The sequence below is a fragment of the Ceratotherium simum genome, chromosome 5 (assembly GCF_057802395.1).
Source record: "Ceratotherium simum simum isolate JZ-2026a chromosome 5, ASM5780239v1, whole genome shotgun sequence".
Taxonomy (NCBI): domain Eukaryota; kingdom Metazoa; phylum Chordata; class Mammalia; order Perissodactyla; family Rhinocerotidae; genus Ceratotherium; species Ceratotherium simum.
In genome coordinates this window covers 47,596,232-47,616,382 of record NC_141904.1, presented here as the reverse complement: position 1 = coordinate 47,616,382, position 20,151 = coordinate 47,596,232, and the positions used below count along the sequence as shown (strand labels likewise).

The following is a 20,151-nucleotide window of genomic DNA, read 5'->3' as shown; positions in this document are numbered from 1 at the left end:
ATGGAAATCATATGTATTATTTCCAGATTAAATTTGAATCTGTTTACCCTAGTGAGAATGACTCCGTCTTTAAGAGACAAGAGAATATGCAAATCTTTTTTGATTCTTCATGAATATTCACCAGTCTTTAGTACTGTAATATTCACTTGTGAAATACTGTCAAGTCAGTAACCCTATAATGACACATGGACAGTATGTTTAAGTGGTTCTACAATGTTTCTATTTAAATAATATGATTTCATTTCCCTGATATCCTCGACCACTTTTTAAAAGTAAAGAATTAAGTATTAACCACCAACACCAAAAAACCTAGCTTGAATGAAAAACAGATAAATTTAAAATAGATTAACGTTCAAATAAGAAGTGGAAAAAAGGAGGAAAAGGCTAGGCTACCACAGTTAAAAAAAAAAAAAAACCTGAAATATATTATATGCATAATTACAAATGTAAATTAGCCATAACAGTTGGTAAACATATGAAAATTTACAGATCAAACTGCAAATTAAAGATTATGCAGAAATGGAAATTTTAGCTCTTTTTTTCTATGAAACAAGAAAAATGAACCGGAATATTAAAAAAAAAGAATATCTCAGGGCCCAGCCTGGTGGCGTAGCAGTTAAGTTCGCACACTCTGCTCTGGTGGCCTGGGGTTCACAGGTTTGGATCCCAGGCGTGGACTTACGCACCACTTATCAAGCCATGCTGTGGCAGGCATCCCACATATAAAGTAGAGGAAGATGGGCACGGATGTTAGCCCCGGGCCAATCTTCCTCAGCAAAAACAGGAGGATTGGCAACAGACGTTAGCTCAGGGCTAATCTTCCTCACACACAAAAAAAGAGTATCTCCTCAAAAACTTTTCTTAATATAAAACTATTTTCCTAACCACTGGTAACAATACATGCTACATGGTAACTCACTAACTCAGTAATGTAGAAGAGTTATATACCTGGAAATTCTAAAGGCTAACCTCTCTACCTCACTGCCAGAGTAAACGGTCACAGAAGCCTTTGGAGACAGCAAACCTCTTACACTAAAATAATGTTATTATGAAATACGATAAATAGAAAAGAATACATAACATATATAAATATTTACAAAAACACTCATGTATGGGGAGTTATTGCTTAATAGATACAGAATTTCTGATTGGGGTGAAGGAAAGGTTTTGATGCTGTTTGCACAACAATGTGAATGTAATTAATGCCACTTAACTAAATTGTACACTTAAAAATGGTTAAAATGGGAAATTTTATTTTAAATATATCTGATCATAATAAAAAATACTAAACACATACAGACCCACACATGTACCCACCAGCACCTTTGGAGCACCCAGAGCACTCACTCCTCTCCATCTAGCTCCCTTACTGCCCTCCAAGAAGTGACCACCATCCACTCAGTTCATCGTTCCCACTCTATTTATTGTTTAGTCTGAATAGTTTTGACCTTTTTTCTACATAAAAGGAATTACAGTCATGTGCCACATAATGACGTTTTAGTCAAGTCAACGATGAAGTGCATACACGACGGTGGTCCCATAAGATTAGCACCTATAGCCTAGGGGAGTAGTAGGCTATACCATCTAGATTTGTGTAAGTACACTCTATGAGGTTCGAACAACGCTGAAACCACCTGAGGATGCATTTTTCAGAATGTGTCCCCATCATTAAGCAATGCAGGACTGTATACTGTATATATTCTTTTGGCTTGCTTTATTTGTTCAACATTATGTTCATGAGGTTCATTTGCTGCTGTGACTGTATAATATTCCACTGTCTGAATATACTACAGTTTATCCATTTTACTGTACAGGTTGTTTCCAATTTTTGCTATCCTAAACAGTGCTGCAACAAACGTCTGTGTACATGACCATGTGTAAGTGGTTCTAAGGAGCAGTACTGCTGGGTCACAGAGTACATTTATCATCTGATTTTATTAGGAAATGCCAAACTGTTTTAAGAATTACTTTGAGTTTTCATCTTTACCAATACTTGATACTGTCTGCTTTTTAAATGTTCGCCAGACTGGTGGGTGTAACAGCCAGACAGGTTTCTTTTATTGTTTCAATGGACTTACCTTTTTTTCCCTCCTCATTTGTTTGGGTTTCCCTTACGGTTATTTTCTACACGTAACATTTTTTTCTTAATATACTTTGATTCATTATAAAGCATAATAGCATAATAAAATAAAAACCCATGAACCTACCATCCAACTTCAGAACAGTATTAAAACCCTGAATCTAATTATTGGTTCCTTCTCTGTCCCATCCATCTGCCTTCTTGCCCAGAAGCAACAACTATTCTTAGGCTTGTGGAGACAATTCTCTTGCGTTTTCAGTTTCATCCATGCAACCATGACTTAAAAACCATGACTTAAAAACATATGGTTTGCTTTTATTTGAGTTTTATAAAAATGGTACCACACTCTTTATAAACTTCAAGTCCTTGTTTATTCCTTCCAGTAAGTTCCTAAGATTCATCCTTATACTGCATGAAGCAGTTCATTCCTCTTCAGCGTTGTGTGCAGTCTGTAAGGACAATCCCACAAGAGGTCTAATTCTTCTGCTGATGGAACCCACGGTGTTCACAGTTTGCTCTGACAGTGGTGCTGTGAACATTCTTGTAAATACCTCCTGGTATAAACGTATTGGGTATGCACAGAGAAGTGCTAGTCAATTCACAACAGAATGCCAAATAATTTTCAAAATGGTGGTACCGAATGACACTAGCAATATGAATTTCTAATGATTCATCCCACTCTATTACTTGGTATCATCAGACTCATCTTGAGCTCCCAATTCACACTCCTTTGAAACCCAGAGCACTAGAGAAGAATCCAAGGCACTATTCATTCATTTACTCACCCAAATTATCAAAATAGAGCCAGGCCACAAAGATGAGTAAGACATGAGCCTGCCCTTAGAGAACTAAGTGTAGCATGGAATATGACTGACTGTTTTATGAATCCTTTTCCTGTGATTACGAGACAAATATACACACACTTTAGAGAATCCAGAAAGCACAGAAGGAACAAAAGGAAAATAAAAATCATATGGTATCACATCACCATGATATAACTTTTAAAATGTGAATGTCTAGTCTTTTATCAGTGAGTTACTCCAAGGGCCATCCTCCCATTCAGGATGCCCATTTCATACTTTCTCCTCAACCTCCAATACTCTTCCCTCATCCCACTCACAGCTAATTACATTGCTTCCTATTTCACCGTGAAAATGAAAGCTATCCACATGCTTCCACCACATCTATCTACCCACCAGCATCCACATCCACATATCTGCTTCCCTTCTACAATGGTGGATGAGCTGTCCACGCCAGGCCTTCGACCTGTGCACTTGACCCCAGCCCCCTCACACACTCAAGGACATCAGCCCAGCATATGAGTGTGCTCTCACCTTCTCCAAGTTTCCCCTTCTCCAAAATCTTTCTCATCAGCATGTGGTAATATTCCTCATTTGGGGAAGAGAGGTGGGGGAGTAGGAACATAACCTCCCTCTCTAATGGTCATGTCCAAATGGAACTCCAGATACTCTATGGCCTCCCTCCCAACTGTAGACTCTTCCTCACCTCAATGGATGGCTTCCTTCCACTTACTCTGGCCAAAAACCTTAGATTCATACTAAACTCCTCTCTTTCATACCCCATGTACAATTTGTCAGAAAATCCTGTTAGCTCTACCTTTGAAACATATCTAGAACCCATTTTTCACCACCATCACTGCTACCATCCTGGTCCCAGGCAACATCACCTCTCACCTGGATTATTGCAACTGCCTAATTATTCCTTGTATCCTCCCTTGCTCACCTTTGGCCTATTCTCTACATCACTGTCAGAGTGATCCTGTCTTATCATGCCAATCCTCTACTCAAATCCTAATAGCTTCTCATCACAGTTCAAGTAAAACAAAGCTTAGAAGGCCCTGCATAATCTGGGCCCAGCTACTTCTCTGAACACAGCTCCCAACTCTCCCTGTCCACTTTCTCTACTGCAGTCATGCTCCTGCCTTGAGGCCTTTGTTCTTGCTCATCTCTCTGTACATATGTGAAACATGTGACTACGGTTCTAGTCAAGAAACTACTCTAAACAAAAGCTAATTTAAAGCTTTAGATTTAAAGCTAAATGGATAAGCTGTTCTAAAATCGCCAAGAAAAATGTTCCATAATCTCAGTTGATATTATTTGTCCATTTACAATCTCAAACCCCTCAAATGCCCAAACCCCTTAAAGCACCACCTAAATACATCTGCTCTTTTATATCCTTAGGAGAATCTCAAAAGCTCCAGGGAAGGGAGGGAGAAAAAAACAGAATAAATAAGAGCTTTTATCCTGAGATTTTCTGATTTTTATTCTCCCATAACTGTGGAAAATGTTCCCTCCATTACTTTTCTGCTTTTTTTTAAGTATAAAAAGCATAATAATTTAAAGAAATCACATTAACATAACTAACAAATAAATCACAGACAGTTGGGTTAATAAGCGTCTTGGGAGTACTTCATAGAAAGATCACCTCAGTTTCTGCAGCGCACAGTCCTGATCACAGGCACTCATGAGCATATATTGTGCTTATCCTTTAACAGCCAGCTCACTTTGCTTCCCTATTTTTGTTATGATGTCTATGATAAAGATAAGTTTTTTAAATGAATTTACAATTAGATAACCATTACTCATTTTCCATTTGTACTGTTCTCCCCCGACCCAAGCATTATTCTTTGTATATCATCTACTGACATTTTTCTGTGGCTATTTCAAACTACAAATACAATTATTAATTGTAATTCTCCTCTCCAAGTTACTGGTCACCCTAGTTCCTGAGTCTGGAAAGTTTTCATTTCAATAGCCAAGTTCAAACTACTCTCGTTTACTGATACAAAGTCTAATAAAAGCAAAACACAGAATACATATTCCTTCTTTTAAACCACCAGCCCCAGAACTCTCAAACAGAGAGAGAATAATTCATTCTAAAGAGTTCATTCTTTAAAAAAACAACAGTCATTTACAACCAGTATTCTAAGATTTTATGTTAATGGGTTTGACTTTGTTACCAAAAGCAATTTCTACTAATTCTAAAATACTCATCTCATGCAATATTTGAGACTGTCTCTAAATGTGCCTTATAATAATATTTAAATAAAGACTGCTAGAAAACTAAAGAGTAATATTATATAAGGATACATCCATGTAATACTGGAAGAGCAAACCGATGGACCTGAAATGAAGATATACATTATATTTAGGAATAAATATACTTAAAAAATAAATGAAAAGCACTATATAAAAAATATTTATATATGGGGAGGTAATATACAAATATCACAAGGTAGTAAGCTTATGGGTAACTTTCCATTTTCAAGAAATTTTTCTAATGTAACATTGTCTTTTCAATTAAAAAAATTTAAGTATGTGCTACAATCACATGGGCTTGAATATGCACACATTTTGGAACACTAATAAAACTACATGAAGTTGCAGAATGTTTACCTTCCTCCTTTTTAGTCTTTGCCTACAACTTCACTCCTCCAGGGAAAAGACAGACCCACACTAACTGTAGCTCAAGCTACTTTTCCCAAAAAAGCAAAGCAAATGACAAGAAATAAAGCCATTAGCCAAACCTATTTGCCTAGACTCAATATATTATGCTCCCTAGCTTGGCCTCTGTGTTTGCACCTCATTTGTATAAACTAAGAACAGAGGAAGGTGACATCTATGCACCCTTCTCCTGGGTGACTGAAGGGAATCGCATCCCCATTGGAAGACAAATGCAGAGCTCTCCACTGGCCTGGGACTTAGCTCTAGCCCCTCATTTCTCCACTTTTCATCCACCAAGACCCATTCTATCTCTTCTTAAGTATTTTTTCTTTACTGAAGGCTTCTACAGGGAGATCAGAGTAAAATAATTAGGCTTCTTCAACCTAGAACAATGTGAGAAGGTAAACCTGATCAAAGTTTATAAGTTATAAACAGTTAAATTAGAATTACTTATCAAACTCCCTAGTGATTAGGTAGCCATTTTATAATATGTATTCAATTAAAACTTGTACTGTAGGGGCCAGTCTTATGGTGTAGCGGTTAAGTGCACGTGCTCTGCTTTGGCAGCCTGGGGTTCACAGGTTCAGATCCCGGACGCGCACCGAAGCACTACTTGTCAAGCCATGCTGTGGCGGCATCCCATATAAAGTGGAAGAAGATGGGCATGGATGTTAGCCCAGGGCCAATCTTCCTCAGAAAAAAGAAGAGGATTGGCATCAGATGTTAGCTCAGAGCTAATCTTCCTCATAAAAAAACAAAACAAACAAACAAAAACTTGTACTGTAACAAGCAAGCAGGTTTTATTTAGTGTACATTACCTCTGGCTGAGCAGAAAGTTCTCTTAGAAGATGACCATTCCATACAAACCGCTGATCTGCCTAAGAGAGAAGTTTTAAAATTAATAAAATATCTCCTGCCAAGTTGAGTTTCTACAGAAAGAAAACTATAACAATCAATGTCTCCACCTGGTGGCTAGAAGGAGGTCTCTTTGATATGCTCCAAACAGAACTCCTCTTCCCCTCAAGTCTGCCTCTCCTCTGCATCTTCCTGTCTTATTGCCTCAAGCCAGACAGAAACCTGGGAGTCCTGTCAGTCTTTCTTTCTCTGATATTTAGTCAATCGTCAAGTCTAAATCTCCTTCCAACTCCATCCCTTCTTCTACATCTGTACTCCCACCACGCCTGGCCAACCCTTGACTCCAGCCTAACTACTAAAACAGCTTCTGCCTCAAGTCTTGGCCTTGCCCTTCCCACCCATTCCTCCACATGCTGCCAGCAGGAGTTCTCTAACATTACACGTCTCCTGTCTGCTGGAAATTCTTCACTGGCTCTCTGTCAACTAAAGAACCAAATCTTCACATGACCTTACCAGTCCTGGGATCTGGTAGCCCCTACTTAATTCTCTGATCTCATCTCTGGCCACTCCAACTTTCAAACTATAAATACAGAAGAAGGTCCCTCAACAACTCAGTAGATTAAACCAATTCTCTCCATTGTCTTTATAAAACACCCCAACTGACATTCCCCCACCCAAGCCTCCACAGCTGAAAGTCACACGAGTGGCTCTCGCACTTAGCCAGAGATTCAGGTGTGTGTTCCCAATTGGTTTCTGCTGTACTTGTTGTTCATCGTTAAATAATTTTTTAACTAAATATTTTATAAATCAATGAAATATGACTTAAAAACAAACTGCTGTCTCTATAAAGTTGAATGATTTGAAGTTAACTTGATAAAAAGGGAAGTTGCTAAAACAAAACTGCTGTTGAATTAAGAGTGGCAGTGGCAACTATAAAAGATTACAGAAACAGTAAAAATCTACAGGACTCTGCAAACAGATTGCTCTGTGTCAAAATCTTTAAAGAGACTCAACTGGAAAGCATTATAGATGTAATTATAAGGAAAGACAATCAGGAATCAAGGAACCAAAAAGAAAGAAAAGCCTCTGGTCCTACATCAAAAAATTAACCAGTCAATGTAAAATTTTATGTTTTAAGTTAAGATAAAATGTTAAGGTATATATGGTTCATTTATCATTCTTATGATTCTCTATGTTAACTTTAACTGACTCTTCTGATTACCTGACAAAAAATTCCCTTCTCATTCCAACAGATGTGATGGCTTCTTTTACAGTTTAGCCTAATTTTGCCACCATCTCTGCCTAGAACCCTCCCTCTCCCACTGTCATCTGACCAGTAAGGCCTATTCATCATTAAGTCTCAGCTGAAAAGTTACCTTCCTTTGTAAAGTCGTCCCTGACTCCTCAGACAGAGTGAGACCCACCTTCCTTCAGGATCCCACCACACTTTGATACATATCTCCATGACAGCAACTGTCCCTTGTTTTGTGATAACTTGGACTTCCGCTTCCCCAGTAGACTGTAGGCTCCCACCAGGCAGGGGCCATGTCTTTTCATTCGGGGTCCCCGGTGGCTAGGACAGTGCCTGGTATATAGCAGGCATTTGAGAGACATTTGATAAACAAATGCAGAATGTAGCAACTACTCTTTTTTTTTTAATAATTTTATTTATTTATCCCCCCCGCGCCCCAAAGCCCCAGTAGATAGTTGTATGTCATAGCTGCACATCCTTCTAGTTGTTGTATGTGGGACACGGCCTCAGCATGGCCAGAGAAGTGGTGCATCGCTGCGCGCCCGGGATCCGAACCCAGGCCACCAGCAGCAGAGCGCGCACACTTAACTGCTAAGCCACGGGGTCGGCCCATGTAGCAACTACTTTTAAAAGCTACAGTCTCTTGGTAGTTAAAAGCCAAATTTCTTGATTGCTTAGCTTACATCTAAATTTACATCTAAGCCTACATACAATTTTACTAGATAGAGTATGAAATCTTAAAAGAGCCAGTTAACTAAAATATTGACTTAGGCTCAACTGTAAGAAATTATCATTTTTATTGGTCAAAACTGGTCAATTACTGGCAATTTCATATGGTCCAACCTTAGGTAACTGACAGCAACCTTTTAAACTCTGTCTGCCCCCTAAACACAGCTACTAGGTTTGTTAATAAAAAAAATCAAGGCAGCTGGGCCATCCCGGTGGCATAGTGGTTAAGTTTGTGTGCTCTGCTTCAGCAGCCTGGGGTTCACAGATTCAGATCCTGGGCAAGGACCCACGCATCGCTTATCAAACCATGCTGTAGCAGGAGTCCCACATAAAATAGAGGAAGATGGGCACAGATGTTAGCTCAGGGCCAATCTTCCTCACCAAAAAAAAAAAAAAAAAAAATCAAGGCAGCAATTATCCAGGTTCCTGAACAGCAGAATTTTTAAGTTGTGATCATCTGAGGCCTAGTTTTAGAGATACACTCATCTTTAAAAAAGCAAAACAACAAAAAACCCCCACTTAAACAAAAGGATATTTTTCAAGTTCTTAAATCAATAAGCTGTTACTTTTCTAGCTGCAAAATCTATAATGCACTGTAGAAAGAACATCACTTGTTAGAATATTAATTTTATAAGTATAGGTATGTTGCTAATGCTAATAACCATTATACTACAGAATACTGAGAGCTAGAAAACACCAACATATGCATTTAGGCTGGAATTCTGAATACCTACACCAGTGGCTCTCACTCCTGTCTGTGTAACATACAGATTCCGGGGTCCTGAATTTGGGATTGTGATATATATTTGAAAGATGATATGTTTTCAAAGCCCCATACATGATCCTGATACAAGCCAGGATTAAGAAAAATCAATATATATTTTTATGGATGAAATAGAGACATACCCCTTAAAAAAGTAAGTAAATAAGTAAAAATAAGTGAAGATTAAGCTTACTCTTTCCAAGAGACTCATTTCTTGAAATTCTGGACTGGTATTGGAGAGCCGCTGCAAAGTATGGGTCAAATCATATGTCGTTGAAAAGTAAAACCCATCCACACTCAAGACATGGTTTATCATCGCTAGGAAAGTTTTATTATCTTGTAACTGTAAACAAAGGGGAAAAAAAAAATCAGTCTATCTCATACTTGAAAAGGAATCTGTCAGCATGAAAAGAGAATGAAAATAAAACCTGTAAGTCCAGCCCTGTTAAATACCACTGACACAAGGACTGGGCCAGGGCAGGGGATGCTCACCATTCCCCAGGACCTAGGACAGCTCCTGACACACAGCTGATGCTCGATAAATAGTGTAGGGTATTATTATACTAATTGATTAGGTTGAGCTCTTTCCCTTTGGTATCCTTCACGATTTTTCCTCTAATGGGCAGAAGAGTTATTTTAACAAAACATCATCACCTAGGTTAAGACCTACTGTGTGTCAGATACTTTATCTAGGTTCTCTTTCATCTTCACAACCCTGCTAGATTAACGTAATCATCCTCATTTGACAAATGAAAAACATAAATTTATGAGGGGCCCAGTAATGTGGAGAGGAAATAACAAGAGAATAATACCATCCTCATTCTTAAAAAACTCTACAGGTTTGGGCTGGATGGGAAGTAAAATTGAATTCTTTTTTTAAAAAAATAAAGATTAAAAAGAAAAGTCCAGTAAACAGCTAAAAATTATTTTAGCTGGCTTTCCCAATGAATACCAAAATTGACATTTGTTTTTATCCTTGCTTTAAAAAATAATTGTTAATGTGTGGTAATGTTTAATGATTACCGAATGATTAACATGTTAATCTACGTGTTACAAATCTACATACCACAAAATCTTTAATTTGGGCTCAGAAATATTTTTTTTAAAACAAAAGGTACAAGCAAAGCATATGTATAGGTACAAGCAAAGCAATGCTAAAATTAGTTACATAGCCTGACACCAAAGTGTAATAATCAAGACGAAATTGTTCAAGTACACATTACTGGGCTATTAAATGAATATAACCATTTTTATTGCCTTAAAATATCATGTCTCATAGAGAATGAATATATTAACATACACGTATAGTAAAAAAGAAATTGTAAATTTAAACTAACTTATGGGGGCCAGCCCAGTGGCGCAGCAGTTAAGTTCACGTGTTCCGCTTCGGTGGCCTGGGGTTCGCCAGTTCAGATCCTGGGCGTGGACCTACGCACTGCTCATCAAGCCATGCTGAGGCAGCGTCCCACATAGAGCAACTAGAAGGATGTACAACTATGACATACAACTACCTACTGGGCCTTTGGGGAGAAAAGAAGGAAAAAAGGAGGGAGATTGGCAACAGATGTTAGCTCAGGGCCAATCTTCCTCAAAAAAATAAAAATAAATAAACTAAAGTATAAAAAGCATATCCTACAGTTTTAGTCAATAAGACAGTAGCACTAGGACTAATTTTTTACTGTTTATCACAGGTAAGTTACATGTCTTATAAGTTTTCTTTTAGAAACAAATATTTTTGTAATCTTGGAAGTAAAAATACAACTTAAAAATTTTAAAAAGCAAACACCGTAAATAAAATTACATTAGAAAATCAACACTCAATAGGTGTAAATCTCTAAACATAATGTTGACTTAAAAAAGTAATTTTCAGGGCTGGCCCCCTGGCGTAGTGGTTAAGTTCAGCAGCCTCTGCTTTGGTGGCCCGGGTTCTCTGGTTCAGATCCCAGGTGTGAACCTACACCACTCACCAGCAGCCATGCTGAGACGTAGACCCACATATAAAATAGAGGAAGACTGGCACAGATGTTAGCTCAGGGCTAACCTTTCTCAAGCAGAAAAAGAGAAACACTGGCAACAGATGTTAGCTCAGGGCTAATCTTCCTCACCAAAAAAAAAAAGCAATTTTCAAAACTTAGAACAGGATAATGCCATTTATGTAAGTTTTAAAAAATACTTCAAGCAAAAATAGATAGTATTTGACTATGAATACAGGCAGTCTTCATTTTGCATGGTAGGGTGTGACTGTAAAAATGACCATGCTATCTTAATGTTAATAACCCTAAACTATCTAAATAATCAATGGGAAAAATTACAATTATTATATGACCTTTACAAATTTTTTATCAAAACATTAAAAACTCTACTACTCTAAGTTATAAATGTATAGGGAAATGAAAAATAGCAAAATTTGTATTTACTTAGTACACTGTAATTTAAAACAGAAATATTATGAATTAAAATATTTTATTTCTTATAAAAAATTTATCAAGAGTAGCTTGAACAGTATTTGCCTTCCTATCATGTAACTTATGATGCAGAGTATCTTTTTCATACCTTGGCAAATTATCATACACCTAAGTCTGAACCAGCTTCTATCACTTTATCCTTTGCATTTTCAAAGTCATGAAATACCTCCGAGAATTCCTTTAACGTGAAGTTTGTTGCTGGCATTGCTTCCCCTGGGATATCTTCAACCTTTTCATCACAACCGCTTCAACATTAATGTCAATAAATTCACCTTTACTAAGACTTCTTGCTGCATATCTAGAGTCTCTTGTACAGCAACAGTGTCAGTATTCTCACAGTCAGCTATTTATTCTATATCCCATTAACATTCAACTCGAATTTCAATTCTAGAGTTGTCACTTTGTTTCTTTGCACTTTCATCTTTGGTGGGCTAATTCTTTAGTTAATATACCGTGTTAACCAAAATTTAAACCATGTTGTCAGAGGACTGATATTAACTAAACCATGGTAACTGAAATCCATGCATGTAGGAATCGTGCAAAAGGAGGACTTTTTGAACATATATACACACTCTTATATTCACATGTGGTAACAGTGAAGAAAATTATTCTTCTGAGGAAAGAGGGAATGAAATGGGATGAGTGGAACTTCAAAGGTATCTGATGTTTTATTTCTTTACAAAAAGGATATGAAGTTAAACCTGGGTGTTGAGTACATATGCATTTTCTATTTGTCCTTTTCTCTCCATATGAAATTTCATAATTTAAGAATTGAGTCAGTTTTAAAGAAAAACACACCAAAGGCAATGAAACATATGAAGGATTTTTTTAAAAAAAAATGCATTTTTATGGCTAGGTATAAAGGTATATAGACCTTGCTCTATGAGTTGCTTAAATAATTAGGCTTAAAAGAAATCCATCATTGGGGTCAGCCCAGTGGCATAGTGGTTAACTCCGTGCGCTCTGCTTCGGTGGCCCAGGCTTTGCAGGTTTGGATCCCGAGCACGGACCTACGCACTGCTCATCAAGCCATGCTGTGGCAAGCGTCCCACATATAAAATAGAGGAAGATGGGCATGGATGTTAGCCCAGGGCCAATCTTCCTCAGCAAAAAGAGGAAGATGGGCAACAGATGTTAGCTCAGGGCTGATCTTCCTCACAAAAAAAAAAAAAAAAAAAAAAACAAGAACTCCGTCAAACATTCTTTGTATTTCACCTCCCTCCTCCATCCCCCACTGTACACTTTTGGCTTTTGCAATTAGTAAGTGCTTCCATGTCTTACCTGAATATCAGTTAAGTGCAACATTGTCTTCTTATAAGAAAGGACATCAAAATCCGTTGCTTTCCAGATTACATGATTGAAAAATTCACCTATTTTTGTCTTTTTGGTAATGACAATTAGATAATTACCTACAAAAAGCAAAGCCAAACACACATAAATATAAATAAGGCAACTCTAAAGACAAAAGTAGCAGTGCTTATTGTTTAAACTCTAAAGGCTAGCAGAATGAGACTGTATTGTGCCATATAATAAAAGGCCCATACTTTATTTTTAAGCAATCTTATAATTTACATATAGAAAGACCAGCATTTATTTAGAAAAATTCCTATTGAAAGGTCAAATTTTTTCCCAAAAAGATAAAAGCAAAAGCTTTTGGTAACCAAAAGAGTGATCTTAGCAGATGAAAAGTAGAGACAGAAAACACCTCTCTCTCTGTCATCTGCAAGGCACCCAGGCCTCCGCTAATGCATTTCCCAATGTGCAGTTTAAGTCATCACAGGTCATGAGATGTAACCACTGCAGGACAATGTCCCATCTACACCACCACTCCTATGTCCTTCATGTCATTCTAAATGGTAGAGAAGTGTGCTGGGGCAGTATGACTGCTTACTGCAAAGACGAGTAGACAAAGATGAGTAGTCTGGAATCGAGGAGCCATCACAGCACCATGCACAAAACTCTGCTCCTGGCCACTGCCCCCACAAATAAAACAGGGTCAACCTTGACCACTAAATTAATCCTCGAGCTCTATTCAAGATCAACCCACAAGTGCCTATATACATCTCTGTCCTAGAACTTGTCTAGGAGACAAGTAATTGTACTTGCAGTAATTTACTACTTAAATGCCTCTCTCACTAAACTGTAAACTGCAGGACACAAGGGACTTGCATCTTTTATAACTCAGCATCTAGCACAGTGCCTAATACAATGGAATTTTTTTAAAGTTCGATGAAATGAAATTTAGACAAACAAAATCACTTTCTTAAGAACCGAGAAGCAGGTAACATTCTCCAACATGCATTATGTCATACTCAACCCCACAGTGGGGTTGAAGGTATAGAATATTCTGATCTATCAATGCATTAAAATTTTTATTTAAATACTCTTAGAATTTATGAAAAATGTCTAGTTGACTAGAGATTTCAACTCTATACAATACAAAACATATTTTGTAACACACTAGTTTAGGGAATAATGCCCCAAAAGGGGAGGAGGTAAGGTCTTCCAGTCAAATAAGCTAATTTTGCTACATCCAAAACCAAAACCAAAAACAAAACTGTTTTTTTAATAGAACCTCAGGCTGATAAATTTAACCACTTGCCACTTGGGGTATATCACTTTTAGAAATTAATGACAAATACCTAACCTACAGATTTACTCCTAAAGCATGATATGAAGTATGCCTTCATCTTATATTCTAATCATGTTAATTTAAGTACCTTCTTTACTCATCTTAGTTTATTTTTTCTTACCTGCCACCAGATGGATTGTGCCCAGTATACCAAATATTGGTCTTGTGACAGCTGAAGGAGGAATATCTTTCTTGACTTTAAAAGAAAAAAGAAAAATCACACAGAAAAAGCTCACCAATAGAAAGAAATTTAGTTTGATTTCAATAGTTACTTCAACTAAATCAATATGTATAATTTGTTCTAAGAAAGCAACATTCCTTCATTAATTTGGGCAGAATATAAAATAAAGATGTCCACATTACATATAAAGGTCTCTGCCTGTCTAGAATATGATGCCAAAAGTAACATGCTTCAGCATCCTCATCAGGTAAATTGCGGGTTATTTCTAACGTCAGTTTCAACCAAATTTATTCGATGTCTTGCCAGAAACTAAGTCCCTATCCCTTTAAGAGAATTAGAAAGTAAATGAAAGGGAGGGTAGAGACAAGATTTTAATCTCTACATGCTATTAGTGGAAAGCAAAAAAACACTTACCTATCCAGTCTAAGAATGTGGGAAATGGAGGCAAAGATCCAAGGGAGGAAGGAGGAAGGAAAAGCCTCCTCCTCGTGTCTAATAGTAATTTATACAGGTATGTAGTGAGGCATCACCATAACTGTGATTTTATGAATAATACCTTTATTAATAAGAGTATCTTAGATTACAGGGTTCATTTCACAATTGTTAAACTTTAAGCCACTGTGTTTCACAAAACATATTTTGTAACACACTAGTTTAGGGAATAATGCCCCAAAAGGGGAGGAGGTAAAGTCTTCCAGTCAAATAAGCTAATTTTGCTACATCTGGATTACCTCTATTCCCTCTCCCAGAAAGAGTCACAATGCACAGCGGAAAATAAAGGCTCTGAGAAGGCCTCCAGTAAAAGAAAGTTGTTCCACTGTTTAATTCAAGGTTTCCCAAATTTATGTGGCTATCAAATTTTTCTTTCAGTCACAGTTTAATTATCATCTGGAACTCATTTTGAAACACTGCCATAAACCAAAGTCCTATTTCTTAAAGCACTCCTGTTATTCTGAATTAATTAATTCTGAATTACATCTAAAATTCACTTCTGTTTCTCTCAATAATTCATTTTGCTTAGCTATGCTATGCCACAATTAATTCACATGAAAAATGGGACTAGCAGCACAGTGAAAAAGCTCAGAGAAAATCCTGAATATAGTGAGATCATGTGATAAACTTAAATGTAACACTGATAGACCTTTAAGTTATATTAACTGGAATGTAACAGCAATAAAACTATAATTCCTAAGAACATATGTTAGTTTTTCAGGGAAAAAAAAAATCCCTCTTTCTGTGGCAACGGTCTGCATTCTGGTAAAAAGAAACCAGCAGAGAAAGCGTGAGTGAGGCAGCCCCTCATCATCACCGGCTTCAGTCAAAGTATCTCTTCCTGTGTCTACTGATGATTGTGACATGTGATGACATCCAAACTATCCATGACCTTCAGCTTTGTCCACTCAAATGGGTCTGCAATCTCTATCTACAAATAAAATGTCACTGAAGGTCAAAAATAATTGAAAATATTACATCCATACAAAGCTTATAAGACACTAGGTTGTATCAATACAGGATAAAGAAGTACTGTGATTAAACTTGAGGAGAAGTGCACTAACACTAGTTAAAAACAGGCTATCTTGAGAGAGCAGCCACGAAGCAACAGACATAGGAAATGCCAAATTATCAAACTAAAACAGAGCTCTAATTACATTTGGTCAAAGGAAAACTACATGATACTTACTAGAACAACCAGATAACAAAGGAAATGGAAATTTATAGTCATAACTTTCTAACACTTTACTATCCTATGGAAAATATTTTCATATTTCACCTTATCCATTCAAAGGATATTTACTGTTTATTGAATACCTACTTTAGGGTTACTCAAATACTATACTTAAGAAAAAAATATAGAACTGTCTAGAGGTAAATTTTTAAACAAATGAAATATGAAATTCTAAATGTGGTATCACATAGTATGTTAATTTGTCACCAAAATTATTTCAAATTAATCTGGTGAGAAATCAGTGCTCCACACAACTGAAAAAAATATTGTTTTTCACACCGCAGAGAAGCAAAACCAAAATATAACTGGATAGATAGATAAGATAGATAAAGCTTAAGAACATCATTTGCCTAAAACACAAGTTTTAGTCAGTGATGTATATATTATCTTTCATTTATTAAATTATCCTCACAGTCATGAATATTTCCAAAACCAAAAGCTGTTAAAATTCCACAAACTTAATGCTAAAACAACTTTGCTACACTCAAATACCTTAAATCTTACAGCTAGAAAGGAACACAGATATCAACAAAACCAATCCTGTTAAGAGTACAGATAAGGGAACAAATTCAGAAATAACTATGTTTTTAAATCCTCACAGATAGTAAAATGCTACCTAAAATTTTCAAGATCATTTCTCCTTTTCATAAAACAGGAGAAAGCATATAATTAATGCATAAAAATCAAATGAGGCAGCAAGAATTAAAATTTTATAAGAAGACACTCAGATTCACACATTGACATACTTCTGATTAATTTATTTTAATTATTGCAACTTAAGTATAAAATCTTTCTCAGACACTTCTAAATCCGGCTATAAAATACCTGAGAGGGTAACCTCTGTGGACACACGATCGATGATGAGTACGTCATCTGCTCCATCATCACAAGCTTCCACATAAAATTTTTCAGGTGTGATATGCCTAAGAAGAAATTTAAAACCATAAATAACTGAACGAAATGAAATGAAGACTTCTAAACAACTATTTATTAACACAATTTCAGCAGTGTTTAAATCTGACATCATTTTCCCAGCTTCTGAATAGACGAAGCTGGGCCGGCCCCGTGGCTTAGCGGTTAAGTGCGCGCACTCCGCTACTGGCGGCCCGGGTTCGGATCCTGGGCGTGCACCGACACACCGCTTCTCAGGCCATGCTGAGGCCGCGTCCCACATACAGCAACTAGAAGGATGTGGAACTATGACATACAACTATCTACTGCGCCTTTGGCGGGGTGGGGGGGAGTTTGAATAGACGAAGCTGTTATGTTGTCCTTATGTGTTCACTACAACTCTTTTCACTTGCATATTTAATGCTGACAAGGTTTTAATTTGTGTAAAACCAACAATTTGACTTACACAAGAAGATCATAATAAAATCTAACTTATTATATTCAACATGGTGCAGAAGGCAATGTAGCATAGTAGTCAGGAGCACAGTCTAGAGAACCAGACTACCTGTGCTGTGTGACCCTGGGCAAGTTACTCATTCTCTCTGTTCTTCAGTTCTCTTATTCAGAAAATAAAGATAATACCAGACTCATCAAAGTGCACTGCTATGAGGATAAAATGAGCTAATCTTTGATAAGCACTTACAACATCAGACACATAGCAAGCAAGATGTAAGCATTAGCTAAAAATACTAAGAAACACATTTTTAACAAAACATTTCCAGAAAATCGTTTAAAATAAATTACTTGAACATTCAGGGGCTTTTTGGTTAGAATGCCACATATGCGTTCCTGAAAAAAATTACTCATTCTGCAAAATAAAAATAAAATAAAGGGAGTAAAATTAGGGTTGGGACAGACTTCTCAAAATTTATGCAACTTTGTAACCAGAGTCCAACAAAAATAACAGTTGGTTCCTCAGGAGATAACTTGGATAACTCAGGCAAGCAATTTAGCAGGGTTAGAGACTGCCTCAAGAAATAATAACAATTAACAGAAATAAAGTAGAAATGCAGATCTGCAAGCACTAAAACAATGCAGACTGAGGCTGTTAAGGCAGGCACTGAAGGAAGTACACCGCTCCAGGAGCTGACCAAGGCTGGGGAGGGAACTAGTTTCTTTTTTGTTCCAGGAACTAATCTTAATTGTTTTTAAACTACACTTGAAACAATTTCTGTCTGTGCAGCAGCCAATCTGAGGGCTTCTTCCTTTCCTTTTTAATTCTGCTCCCTCTTTCCACCCCCCTTGCCTATGAAAAATCTTATATGAACCCACACAACCATCAGTGACACCATTTCTTATGTACCAATCGTGAACAGGCAATTTGGTGTTACAGAAACAAATCCTGTGGCAGAACAAACTGTACTGACTATTTTTGACTGTAAGTTTTCAGAGGAATAATCAACCCTTAATTATCCAAACATAACTTACATCCTTTTATAGTTCATCTACAACTAACTTCTTAATATTATGCTAGTTTCCTCCATTTGGGGGGATATGCTAAAAGAATGAAAATCAATTTTAATACAAACAAAGCAAAATGCAACAAACAAATCTGTTTCAAATATGGTAGTCTTCAACTCAAACTAAATATAATGGTTCATTCCTTTTTATTGCTGAATAGTATTCCATTGTATGGATATATCACAATTGGTTTATCCATTCACTTGCTGATGGACATCTGGGTTGTTTCCAGCTTGGGATATTCTTGCACAAGTCTTAAGGCAGACATATGCATTCATTTCTCTAAGGTGACTACCCAGAAGTAGAATGGCTGAATCATATGGTAGTTCTATGTTTAACTTGTGCAGGGAGGGAAAAAAAGGAGGGATTATAGGCACAAGGAAACTTTCAGGGGTGAGGAATGTGTTCATTACCTTGACACTGGTGATGGTTTCATGGGTGTAAAAATATGTCAAAATGTATCAAACTGTACACTTTAAATACCTTAGATTTACTGTATGTCAGCTACACTTCAATAAAACTATAACAAGAAAATGAAATGAGAGGTCCTGAAACAAACTAAAAGAAACATAACAAACTTCTGGACAATCTACTCATAGGGTGGTTATCTCTAGTCTTAAAGCCTTAAGAAAAAAAAAATCCAACATATCAATCCATATCTGCAGAAGATGTTTTCTGCAAACATAAGTTGCACTCTAAGGGTAAGTCAATAAATTTACTGAAAAGCTGCCATGTGCTAAACATTACACAAGCACCAGGGACTAGGAGGTAGGTGATAAATAATTATAAAACAACAAATAGAAAAAAAAAATTTTTTTTTTAACACAAAGCAGACCTGAAAAACAAGACTTCTTTATGAAAGCTTTTGAAAAAAGTGCTGTCTGTAAATCAGATGGCATTTTGATAAGCCTCGTTCTTTAAGTCCCTCCATACCTCCAATCTTTTAAATGCCGTGCAAGTGTCTGTGCAGCAGGAGATGTCCCACCACATTCTCTGGGGCTTAAAGAGGCTCAAGACCTGAACGAGTCATGGGAAATGCTTTCACACAATGGCTGGTACTATCATGGAACATCTCGTCCTACCTCTAATGTCCTAAGAAACTCCATGAGTACTTTTTATAAAGGTTCAAATGAATAAGAAGAATCTCTCCTCTGTTATCTTATTTTTAAAATAATGATTATAGCATTGCTAAGCAACAGTCTATTACCAATGCTGCTTTAGTGTTCTAGTCCCAGTAATGCCAAAGGAACCATCCAGAATCACAGTCAATCAACAAACACATGTAGGCCCTGTTTATATGGGAAATCAAAACCCAACACTCACATAACTGATCATAAGCCTCTAATCAAAACACTACTTCAACAAACTATAAGAGCACTGCATTAGGGGTAGTTACACTAACAAGGCCTCAAGATTTGCTGTAAAAAACACAGAGGTTCTAATCCTGACTTTGCTAATTGCTAGCTATGTAGTGCTGGCCAAGTCATGAATGCCTACCCCATGCCAGGCCTTGTTCTAGGTACTCGTGGTACAAAGTCCCTGGGTCACAGAGCTTACATTCTAATGGAAAAGACAATCAGTACACAAGGAAA

General features: G+C 36.9%; 1 protein-coding gene across 1 annotated transcript in view; it reads right to left on the bottom strand.

The window, feature by feature from the left end:
• The window catches only part of SACM1L (SAC1 like phosphatidylinositide phosphatase), a 70,818-nt gene that overhangs the window by 29,403 nt on the left and 21,264 nt on the right, over window positions 1-20,151 (bottom strand). Inside the window, exons 2-7 of the mRNA XM_004419600.3 lie at window positions 16,973-17,070; window positions 14,362-14,436; window positions 12,890-13,017; window positions 9,337-9,486; window positions 6,363-6,422; window positions 5,191-5,224 (exon numbers count right to left, since the gene is read on the bottom strand). Coding sequence (XP_004419657.1) covers window positions 5,191-5,224; window positions 6,363-6,422; window positions 9,337-9,486; window positions 12,890-13,017; window positions 14,362-14,436; window positions 16,973-17,070 — 545 coding nt within the window. The remainder of the gene's footprint in view (window positions 1-5,190; window positions 5,225-6,362; window positions 6,423-9,336; window positions 9,487-12,889; window positions 13,018-14,361; window positions 14,437-16,972; window positions 17,071-20,151) is intronic.